General features: G+C 39.4%; 1 protein-coding gene across 1 annotated transcript; it reads left to right on the forward strand.

Annotated features, from left to right (window-relative positions):
- The first annotated feature begins 2,511 nt into the window (after window positions 1–2,511).
- On the forward strand, window positions 2,512–5,156 carry LOC139716155 (DNA replication complex GINS protein PSF2-like). Its single transcript, XM_071627714.1, has 4 exons — window positions 2,512–2,733; window positions 3,467–3,566; window positions 4,239–4,365; window positions 5,034–5,156. The coding sequence occupies exons 1-4, from the start codon at window positions 2,526–2,528 to the stop codon at window positions 5,154–5,156; spliced, it is 558 nt and encodes a 185-aa protein (XP_071483815.1). The 5' UTR covers window positions 2,512–2,525.
- Window positions 5,157–12,187: the final 7,031 nt, after the last annotated feature.

The following is a 12,187-nucleotide window of genomic DNA, read 5'->3' on the forward strand; positions in this document are numbered from 1 at the left end:
CAGAGGTCTTGTAGAATCTTGCTAGACTTTCTACATTGTAATATAGCTGAACTCAGTAGGCATTTTTAGTTGTCAGCCCTTGGATTAGTCAGGGTAGAGTATCTTAATCACTGGAATATGCTACCAAAGTCAGCAGTTGAAGCAACTACTTGAATCATGGCAATTAACAGATTCAAGTCCAGTCCGGGAAACCCGCTCATGAGGACCGCTCCCGCGTACGAGGACTGCTGCCCCGCCTCATGAGGACTGCCCCCACGCCTCATGTGGACCGCCCCCATGCCTCATGAGGCCCGGGGGGAACGCCTCATGAGGCCCCCCTATTCACTTCTATTCATCTCACATCTAACGTATAAATTGTCGCAACTTTGCACGGTGATTTTTTATTACACACACATGTCCACTATCCATGATGAAAAGAAGAAAAAATCCTGTCTGTTTTTTTTTTCAAAAATCGAGTTTTAAAGGACAAGTTCACCTTCATAAACATAAGGATTGAGAAAAAGCAACAATATTAGTAGAACACATCAGTGAAAGTTTGAGGAAAATTGGACAATCGATGTAAAAGTTATGAATTTTTTAAATTTTTGTGTTGGAACGGCTGGATGAGGAGACTACTACAGCTTGTGAGTCATATGCGTACAACAATATAAAGAAAATGTAAAAGAAATTCAACATATTTTCACTTTTTTCGCATAATAAAAGAGCACTTGACTTGCCTCTTTCTAAAGGCAGGGGGAATAATATTACCCATAACATTTGCCGGTAATGAGTCAGGGGAATGTGTACTTTTTTCAAAAGATGGAATTTTGTGAAATTCTCTTTATATTTTTCTTATATTGTTGTACGCATGTGACATCTAAGTTATTCATACACTGCAGTAGTCTTCTCATCCAGCGGGTACTGCACAAAAACTTCAAAAATTCATAACTTTTGAACGGATTGTCTGATTTTCCTCAAACTTTCAATGATGTGTTCTACTAATATTGCTACAGTCTCTCAATCCTTATGTTTATGAAGGTGAACTTGTCCTTTAATCAACCGATGCAGAGCGCCCATTAAAACACAGATGTGAGATGAATAGAAGTGAATAGGGGGCCTCATGAGGCGTTCCCCCCAGGCGTCATGAGGCGTGGGGGGGGGGGGCGGTCCTCATGAGGCATGGGGGCGGTCCTCATGAGGCGGGGCAGTCCTCGTACGCGGGAGCGGTCCTCATGAGCGGGTTTCCCGGACTGAGTCAGAAGCTTGTTTGAATGTTAATATTGATAGATTTACATGCATGATTCAGCCGTATTGTCATTGAATGTCACACACAACACACAGCAGATCCACATTACCATACGATTACACCGTCATCATAGTGGTTAGAACCTCTTGACCTCTAGAACCCTACAGGTGAGTACAGTATATAATTATAAATTTAAATTTACTCTGCTCAGCTCTGCATAAACTCCGGGGCCGGGGCACTCCTTATCTTCACACAGTTATAACGCTTCACGTTCGGGCTGGTCGCAGTTAAGCTCTGCAGAAAGTTTAGGCCTTTTCTCAAACAGCAGCAGTGGCCAGTGCAGTGCAGTCAATACTGCAATGATTAAAGAAGTCAAAGTGTTGTAGGTTTACTAGATCCTATTTAAGTATACATGTCATAAAGCCTACACTGGCTACAGTTGAAGTTGACTGAAAATGGGAGGGTACTAGTATAGTAGATTAGTACCGGTACTATTTATACAAGACTTGTCTTTCTGAGGCCTGACAATTCGACAAGACAGGTAAATGCAGAGCTATGTCAACATAGATCTAGGCATATGTGATGATATGCCTAGATCTATGGGTGATGTTTAATAAGGTTACATAGATATCATGGCTTGTTTGCGTTTAACACATCTGGGCATCAACCACCATTTTGATTTTCTAGCTGTAAAATCTAATGACAACTAAAGTTTTTAACAGGTAAAAGTTTTTGAATAAAATATAAATCTTTACTCTTTATAATTATAGATGTATTAGTTACAGTACAATTCCAAATTTGTATTTTAAGTAATATACACTACATTGTGAATTCATGGAGAAAAAAGTGCAGTTTTTATCCATTTTTTTTTTTTGAGAGCCCATTCCATCAATTGTTATTACCATATCCTATGACCCTAGACCCAACCCTCCTTTCTTGAGTTTTGACATTGGATTTTATTGTTACTTTCATCTTTATAGGACCACAGAATCTGTATTTGCATGATCAGGGGTCACTTTTAGCAGCAGAAGGACTACTCAGCCCTGAACAACAAAAGGATTTACAAGCCATGCAACAGTGGACCGAAGGCAAGATGATCAAAAAGACTAGACTGTGTGGAAATGACCCAAACAAGTTGAAATAATGCTCATGAATGATATGAAAGTATTGCGCAAGCAGAGAAGCTTAGACCTTTAGGGGTAAAAGAAAACTTACTCCATAAGGAGAAGAAGAAAGGGGACTCGCTGTAACTTTATCTTTCTGTACTGCAAAAGAAGTCAAGTCTTGCCCAACTCTAAGGATGATGGATCCCTCAGAGGTGGAGTTTTTAGCCGAGAAGGAGACTGTCACCGTTGTGCCCAATTTTTCACATGATGAAGTCTTTCTGATCGGGGGCAATGTGGGGCCCTTCAACCCGAGTCTGCCAGTGGAGGTGCCCTTGTGGATGGCCATCAACCTGAAGCAAAGGCAAAAGTGCCACATCCAACCCCCAGCCTGGATGGATATTGGTGAGAGCGTCTCTGAGCAAGTTTTTCTAGGCTGTTTGTATTTTTTTAATTGTTATTTTTGTAATTTGTATCCTTACAGACCTTTTCAATAGGTTGTTCCATCCTTGGGAGAACAATGATGCACAACTTTTTTTCCACTGCTTTCTATCTTGTGCCTTGGTCTTTGCCTGTCCCCGTGAAATATTTCGCTCTCTTTCAGGTCATCATCTATTCTTCTCCATGTTGTAAGTGATCTTCTTCTTTCTTCTCTTCCTTTTCTCTTTCCATCTATTGGCTTCCACTCAAGTGCTATTTTTGGGATTCTGTTGTCATTATTTGTTTTTAATCAGTACAGTATCTTGTTAGGAATGTCAAGTTCAGAATCTGTTGGTGATTTTCCACCAAAGATCTGTGATGAGTAGAGACTAACCAGGAGAATGGTATAAGATAAATGTAACAAAATTATGATCAAATGTCAGTCAATCCCACCGGATGCAATCTTCTCATTCACACTGCTGGCACATTGTGGGAATGACTATGGCACATGCTATATCCTGAACCTGCATGTTGCAATCAAGTTACTCAGCTCAAGGAACATGACAGTTACTTTGAAAGCTAGCTATTCATTTAGCAGCATAAATAATCACTTCCTTGCTTTCAGAGAGAAATAGTAGAGGGCTTCCACGAAGCGTTTTCGTGTTGTCTTGCCTCCTTTAATCTGCAAGTCCATCATGTGTCATTATTTCTGTTACAGAGAAGTTGGAGGAGGTGAAGAAGCAGGAGCAGGACTCGGCCGTCTTCCAGCCTATTGTCAATCCTCATTACATGGAGGTCACCAAACTACTTCTCAGCCAGTAAGTGTCTGTCAGCCAGGGCAATGCAGTCTGTACACATTTTTAATCTTTTTTTTTTCAGGCCGATGGTGCTAAATGTCATGTTTTAATTGAAAAAAAAAAATGATTGTATTACACTGCTAGCAGGCAAAGCAAGGTCTCTATTGTTGCTCCATTTATTGAGTCCTGTTGTCCATGCTCCCCTTTCCCCCTCTCTCTTTTCTCTTTCCACAGAAATTAAAAGGCAAGGACCAAAACAAAACAAAATAAAACCGTCAGTAACCAGTAAAGATGCCATTTGAAGAATGGGAAGATGAATGATTCACCATCCTTCTTAACAATTTCATTGTTTGAAGTGGTGTGACAAATGACATGAAGTGTCTCACTTTTTGTGGTTGTTTATTGGCTGATTTACTTTGTTCATTGCTTCTGTTATGATGAATGACATTCTTACAACTTTAAGCACGGTATATTTATTAATTAGGACAGTTTAATGGAAAATCATATGAATGATAAATGTATGAAAGGGTAAATGGCATGATTGCAATATGGTGTGTCATTGAGGCTTTTAAATGGGATTATTTCAAAGACTGTCTCCTAATCTGTGTCTATGATATACTCAATCACTAATGTAGTCAACTGCCCTGAGTTTAACATATCCACGTTTATGTTAATTTGCTTGAATTGCCCCAGTGCTACAGATGACATACCCAATGCGGACGAAGTCTACACCCTAATCAAGGACATCTGGGACTTGCGCATGGCCAAGCTGCGACAGAGTATAGACAAATTTGTCAAGGACCAGGAGACGCATGCTAGGGTGAGCATCACAGTCTGACAAGACACTATGCCCTTATTGCAGGAAAACGATACTCAGCCTCCATATGTTTCCCGAGTCAACCCCTTCATATTTCATTTGGCAAATTTTCATTGGCACGGATGTGTCCTTTCTGCTGGGTTTGAATTGTATGTTGTGTTCTCCTACTCCCCCTCAAAAATTTCATGCTTTAATTACCAAAACATTATCCAAATTTTACCCAATCCATAATCCAAAGTTTGAATTTCTTTTGTACTCAAATGCAACCCCAACAATAAAGAGTCCAACCATCACATGGATATGAATGTAAGGTACAAGGGAGTATGATTATTATGATTGTTATTATTATTTTTTTTACAAATTGTAGTGATGCTAATTTCTACTTTGAAGATGTTAAGCTGCAAGTATTTTCCTTGTCTGAACACAGCCTGCCTTGATCTTACATAGTGTTGATATGACATTGTGAGTGCATAAGAATGAGGCTCTGTGATATTTTCTCTTTCCTCAAGGCTTTCCAAAACTCTACATGTATGAAGTGCATAGTACAACAAGCACTATCAGCACCTTACATGCTACCTAGTGCCAAAAGAAAGAAATAACCATGACTCTGAAGATGTAGTATCTTATGAATGGTAATAGGCAGGTCCGCTTTTTCCATTTGCTCTGAACAGCTGGACAACCTGTCGCTGATGGAGATCAACACAGTACGGCCGTTCCTCACAGAAGCCCTGGACCACATGCACACACTGCGGATGAACCTCCTCACTGCTGGACCTGGCCCCACCCAAGAATGAGAGACCTCATCTAGACAGGCTGACTCTCACAACAAGACTGTCATAAAAATGCTGGAATGACTCTGTGCTGGCACTGCTCCATGTGCCTTCTTTACTGAGAGTAGCCATTGTGTTGTTCTGGTGGTAATTGCGCTTTGGTTTGACCAACAGATCACCAGTTTTCAGCCAAGAAGACAGCATCTATGGGGATTCTGTCAACAGTTTGGACTGCTTGCATAATGGCTAACCTGACTCGAGCACAGCATTTTATAAATGGCTCTTTTTTTGTGTGTGAATCAAATTCACCTCATGAAACGTGTATATTGTGAGTAGCGTCATCATGATGTTGTAATTAGAGTATCATCATTTGTTTCAATTCTTATTGGCCAAAATACTGCTGTCTCAAATCTGAGGAGGACGTGCGCATAACAAGAGAATCACCGTGATCTAGTTTCCGTTATGTGTATGTACTTCATAAAGAAGTAGTATTCTATAGTGATCTTGTAAGTTTCTGAGCATGTGCCTTATTGTACAAGATACAGCAGTCAGTTTTGTATTACAGGCAACTCCCGTCGTAACAAAGTCCTCGGAACTGGCAATTTTCTTGAGTTATGTCAAAATTTCATTAAACAATGAAGTATATAGATCTATTGAAAATGATTTTAGGAACTGAATTTTTATTTTGTGTTTTTACGTTGTAACAAGAGTTTTGTTATAACCATTGTCATTAGAGCAGGAGTGCACTGTACTACAGTCAACCTTGCCCAAATCAAATCCACTTGGACTGAAGAAATAGCTTTGACTTTGAGAAAATTCGACCTATGAGGGGTTAAAATCAACTGAATATAAAGACAAGAGGACTTGAAAAGATCTTCATCTTAGATGAATATTCAACTTATGGGAGGTCGACTTTAGCAAGGTTGACTGTTTGAGTCCTGATTTTTTTTTATTTTTCACATCACCACTGAGGAAGCAATGAAATGGGTATAAGCAAGCAAGTACATGACCGATTGAAGGACTAGGCCACAAGAATGTAGCACCTTGCCCAGGAGCACTACCACTACCACTTACAGACTCAACTTAGGGACCACATGATTGGGAATCTGTTGTCTTGTCTAATTCACAACAGCGGTGGGCAATGAGAGATTGTATGGGCGAACCCTGTTACAATGAGACACACTGGACCAAGAGAATTTTCTTGTTACAGCAAAACTTTCATTCAAACGGGTGCCAGTATGTTACATGAAATACAGACATATGTAGGACTGCAGACAACTGTGATGCATGAAGTCTCGCCTGCAGGCGAGAGAGTCATCTTGTTAGCATGTTTGTGGAAAAGACACATTATTTTGAAAAATTAGTGTATAAACATATGTACTTGTATTTTCAAACATGTGAACTCGCAGTGAAACCACTTATTTACTTCGTACAAATATCCAGTGTATTTATTGGTCCAAGTGTGTAAAGATTGTGTGAAGAAAGGAGGGGGGGGGGGGGGTGGGAGCGGAGCATTCTATTGTTTCCAATGTCATGCTCTCCCAATTCTGTGGATTTGTACCATCTACAGGATTGGAAGGGTCTGCTCATCATCATCAAAGTAACCGCTCACACCCGGTCCTATGAGCATGTGCATAAAATGGTAGGTAGTACACTGTACATGGCATGCTACCCAACTTTAAAGGCACTCAGTCGTGGCGAGTGGTTTGTGCGGCACGGAGACGAACGCAACACGCTGCCTCCCCCATTCTGTATCAAATGTAATGACCCCGAATGAGAATAGCGCTGGCTCAATGGGTCAGCGAACAAAACATGTAGGCTACAAGAGCGCTCTCTGTGCTAATCTCCTAACCCAAAATGGCTGTCCGAGTGAGCCACGTGAGCTTCCGAATGGACGCACACACTCAGTGCGCATTCGCATGAAGAGAGGCCAAAAGAGCCACGCGTCTCCTGGCCTCTCTCCTCCAATCACCGCAGCTCGCGGTGACAATATTTGTGTATGATGCGTACACACACATGCACACACACACACGTGTCTCAGTGGCAGCATTGTCCCACACGTTTATGGATATAGCACCGAGTCTGGCATTGCGCATTTGCATGCACAAACTTCGGTCGTTCGGAGTTTACTTACCATTAGGGATGGCGATCGGCTGCCTTTAAACTACATGTATGTACAGAAATGTACATTGCACTGCTCGTGCAACCTCTCTGCTTCATAGGTGATGAAACAAGATGAGCACCATGTATGTGTGTGCTTATAATGTGTGTAAGTTTTGCACATGGTCCCATTCCTGAATGGTGCATTTGGAAGTTGAGCATTCCCCCCCCCCTTTTTTTTTCCAATCTCGTAACAAATGAGGCAAGTATGGGAATTAATGAGTTTTATCCATAAATCCTCTCCTACAAACAAATTGCTGTTAAATCTTTCTGAAAGTAACTCGCTATATGGAATCAGCTATACCATAGACAGGCGAATCAACAAATCATATTACTGTGAAAATCTCGCAATTATGAAATTTTGTTGTATTGTTGTTTGTTATAACAGGGTTTGCATGTACAATGTATATGTAGTTGTTGAACTCCCATATCTTAGAGAGCTGTGAGTCTCTTCAAGTCGCCAAAGATGGAACGATGCTCTGTACATGTATAAGACACAACTGACGAATCATTATGCTTTACATATTTCCATGTGTCTGTCATGTGAGGTAGAATCTTGAGATAAACTGGGCTCATTTCTCTTGGAGATCCCCATGGTGCTTGACAACCTTGAACCATGGAAAACTGACTACATACTTCCTCTAACCTGCTGAGGACAAGCTGATTTTGTTATAACATGCATTTCCCATGGACACCTGCCGGAGTATGCTTGGGACTAGGGTAGTCTTTATCAGGTTCAGCTGCTGTCAATATGAGAATAATCATTGTGGAAATTTTCATAGCTGAAACCAATAAAATCTTGTCAAACAAGAACAGAGAAGAAAAGAATCCCTGTTGTTGAGTTGTTTCCATTATGTGAAGCATTCATCACTCACAAAACAGAGTAGAGTGGAAACACAGTATAACGAGATCTGTGAAACCAAGACAATTTGTTCTGTTGATCCCAGATATTTTGATATATCAATAGTCAATAAACGATACAAAACAAAGGAAATAAATTCATTGGGACGGGAGAAATTAATTTGTTATATCAGGTATTTTGTTGTAGCAGATCTCTTTATATACAGTTTCCACTGTATGTGTACTTGCATTAATATTACATCATTGTAAGGAGGGACTTAGGCAGACAGAGACACAGAAAGACAGACAGGTACATGCAGACACACAGGTTATAAGTGCTTCACTGATATAGCAATGCATTACCCTTAACTCCTTTAAAATACTGTGAAAGTGGATATTTTCGCGCGACTAATTAGTCGAAGAAGTCGAAGAAGAGTTTCGCATGTTTTTAATTCCGCGCAATCAAGACATGAACTACTGGAACGTATGGCATGCAAAAATATTCACGTGCTTTTATTTTTGCGCTAGCTTCTGGTTGCGTGAAATGCGCGAAAATTTTAACACTGCAAAAATTTCCACTTTTACAGTACATGTAACCTACAGCCATTGTTTACATAGTCCACCTCGCAGACGGCCACCTGCTACAAGACAAAAAATACAGTGTACATATCAACATGTATGGATGTTATATGGAAATTCGTTCCCTATTGTGTGTATTTAACACAGATTTGAGATTTATTTGTGCATACATTAATACTGCCCACACATCTCTGCACTTGCTTGGGTCCAAATAGATGTGCCTATCAGGAAGTTCACTACATACCAGGACCCCGTTTCATAAAACAAGTTACGATAGTTGTTATAAGCTACTGAAATCCTTGCATCTGATTGGCTGAGAGCAAATTTGTTATAGGAATGTGGCAGTTGTTACTGATAGTAGGTTTTATGAAACGGGACCCTGATGTTGCTGCAGTTGAATAATGTTGCTGAACTGTGACTGAATTGCTGTGTAAGTAATCATGAGGGATGCCCTCACCATCAATACATCCTGACCACAAGATTTTTTGTGGTTTGGAGTGCCGCACTAACTACAAGTTCTGTTCACATGGTCCCTAACTTAAAGTTAGAGACCTATGTGGTGCTGTTATCATCAAAGTTATCTAATCTCAACTGTCGACATATGCCGTGGTTTAGTGAAATTATCTTGATGTCTATCATATCAAATCCTTCATGTATCAGAATTGCAAAGCTCTCAATATTATGCCTGAAAATAATTTTGTTGTCAAGAGATTTACTTCAAAGTGTAATGCAATGAAACAAAAAATGTGACAACTGAAAGATGTCACACAGATATTGTGAATTGTGATCACATATGGTTAAACGACCAAAGCAGAGTGGTAAACAACTTGTGTGAGTTCTACATGATAAGCACAATTAACTGAATGTGTCATGTATTTCACAAGTATAATAAATCACAAATTGGGACCTGAATGACAATTTTGCTAATTACTATTTTCATGATTGGGAACCATGAGGATGGAATAAGAAGCAAGTACGTATTCTCTCTTTTCAGAAGGAAAGATATGGTTCCCTTCCTCACTTGGAGACAATACTAAGACAGCTCATTTGTGTTTACAGGAGGTAATAATTTCACAAGTTGTGAATTTTTTGAATATCAGTCAACCTGTGAAATTCATTAAAATTAATAATGCTGCAAAATATGTGCATTACATGTACAGTAGTTTGTGGCCGATGTTTTCTTGTCAAATCTGCAAGACATGGGTCCTCATAGATGACCCAATCTGTTTACTACTGAACATCATATGGTTAAAAAAAACCAAAAGTCAAGAAATTAATGAGTCACTGTGACATTGCAGCACTCATAACGCGCCTCATTGATCATGTTTCCTGCTGCCACCAGTGAATTAAAAGTTGGATGACGGTTGTGAAATTAATGTTGGATGATCGTTGTGAAATTAACGTTGGATGATTGATGTGAAATTAATGTTGGATGATTGTTGTGATGTCATCTTTATCCTTTGGAACTATCACCTCATGTCCACACTCAACTCCCACACCTAATCAAATTAGAACATTTGACAACTTGGTCTTACGAGTGATTGCAATTTTTATTCCTCAAGAGCTCATCTCTGGAATAAAAACGAATGAAGTTACACAAAGAAAGAAAGAATTTCTTACAAGCTACAATGCACTCAAAGCTCTCATTCTGAGAGAAAAAAAAAAAGACAAACAAAACTAGATAAAAAAAGAAAGAAAAAACATCACAGTTTTCTTCTAAGTTTGTCACAGAACACAAAGATTGGAATAAATAACATTCTGCATCCAAAGAGCACCTTTGGATGACCTGTGTGGGAATTCTGTGCATTTTCCTACTGGTGCACAACAAATGCATTAAGTTAAAACACTGAAAAGATTCTGACATAACTTTACAAATGAATGGAAATGTACATACCAAACACAGACCACTTGTGTTCATTTTATCGACATCATCGTCGTCATCATTTATCATAACCATCATCACTGGCATCATTTCAAAAAATCACACTGATATCACAATAGAAACATCTCTTCTAAAATGTGTTATTTACAATCATGATCACCACTTGATTTCTCGGCTTGAATGATGTCAAATTTACACCTGCAGATTGTTTTTTAAGCCTCGAAAGAAAGTGCACAATAAGTACAGATAATTCCATCTCGACTGCCTCGTTTCCCTGCAACCCCAACCCTCCACACCCCCCTACCCCCAAGATACACAGAATGATAAACCAGCAGGGATACACAAACTTGAGCATGATACCACAAGCAATGACCTGATGTCGTCGACCTGTGATATACACACTGAGGAAAAATGATTATTCTCCGTACATTTCATTTGAACAGGCCAATTCCTTTTAAATTCATCAAAAAAGTTGAAGATCACGACAAAAACTGATTACAGACATTTCTCATGATTGCTTGTATTCAAAGAAGTTTGTAGGTATTGAGAGCTAAATTCATGTGCTTTCATTGTGTCATCTGACAAAGGCTCCCAGAAGGCAGCAAAAAAGAAAGGTTCGACTTCTATGCTGCGCAATTATGTAAGATAGATGAACATGCTACATCATACTGTTCAATAACAAGTACCAAAACGTCTGCACAACTGATACTCCATGTGGTTGAGAAATTTTCTCGAACATAAGCTTAAATAAAGTGTAGTACCCTGTGAAAAGAAGAGCTGATGCTTCAACCTGATTGATAAGATATGTTACTCTCAAAAGATGCAGCGTAAGAGGGGACGAAGGGAAGGGGATGGGGGGGTCGTGAAGGACAAACACAAATGATGTCATCTCCATCAAAGGTACAACACCACTCAAACTATCTTAACACCAAAATCAATACTGACAAAATATTCTTACTGGAATACACACAGTCAATTATTGTCCCATCCTGTGCCTCCAATGGTACTCAAAAAAGAAAAAAAAAAAAACACTTTATTGAGACATTGTGGAAATGTTAATGCTCAAACATAGAGTTGGTCCTTGGTAAAATGCTGCTTTTGGTCCTCGCAAATCAGACATGTGAATGCTGCCCTATCACACAGTTCATCCTACAGCCTTGTTGTTCCTCACATGGTAACAACATCCCCTCTCTGTATTAATGATAGATGAGTCATGGATGGTGTAAACTTTGCATACAACTTTGAATGATTATCATCTTGTATGAGAGAATTTGGTTCACAACTGGCCATGATATATGTTTCCTTTGATGACTGAATCTAAACTCTGAGAACCTATCTGTACCATTTTGTGTTTCAAATATCTTTCTCATCACTTACCACAGGATAAAAACAAACACTTGAACCAGTATCTGTATTTCCTTTTTTTCTCATGGAAACAAAATGAGATAATTGTGTATTGCTGTGTACCAGAATTTTATATTTTATATTTTGTAGGAACAGGGAGGGTAGGGGATGAATTCAGAGCACAGTAGACCACACAAACATAGAAACAAACCATTCGTGCACTTTTGAAACAAGGTAGAAGTGGAGCCGT

Source organism: Diadema antillarum, unplaced genomic scaffold (genome assembly GCF_040938485.1).
Source record: "Diadema antillarum isolate AM-2024a unplaced genomic scaffold, OU_Dant_1.0 scf00000062, whole genome shotgun sequence".
NCBI classification, from domain to species: Eukaryota; Metazoa; Echinodermata; class Echinoidea; order Diadematoida; family Diadematidae; genus Diadema; species Diadema antillarum.

What these genes read in the sequence shown, in the direction of transcription:
- LOC139716155 (XM_071627714.1), top strand. Translation starts at nt 2,526, where the DNA reads ATGATGGATCCCTCAGAGGTGGAGTTTTTAGCCGAGAAGGAGACTGTC. An exon ending in ACCAAACTACTTCTCAGCCA is followed by an intron (nt 3,567 to 4,238) that starts GTAAGTGTCTGT and finishes GAATTGCCCCAG; the next exon opens with TGCTACAGATGACATACCCA. An exon ending in ACCAGGAGACGCATGCTAGG is followed by an intron (nt 4,366 to 5,033) that starts GTGAGCATCACA and finishes TGCTCTGAACAG; the next exon opens with CTGGACAACCTGTCGCTGAT.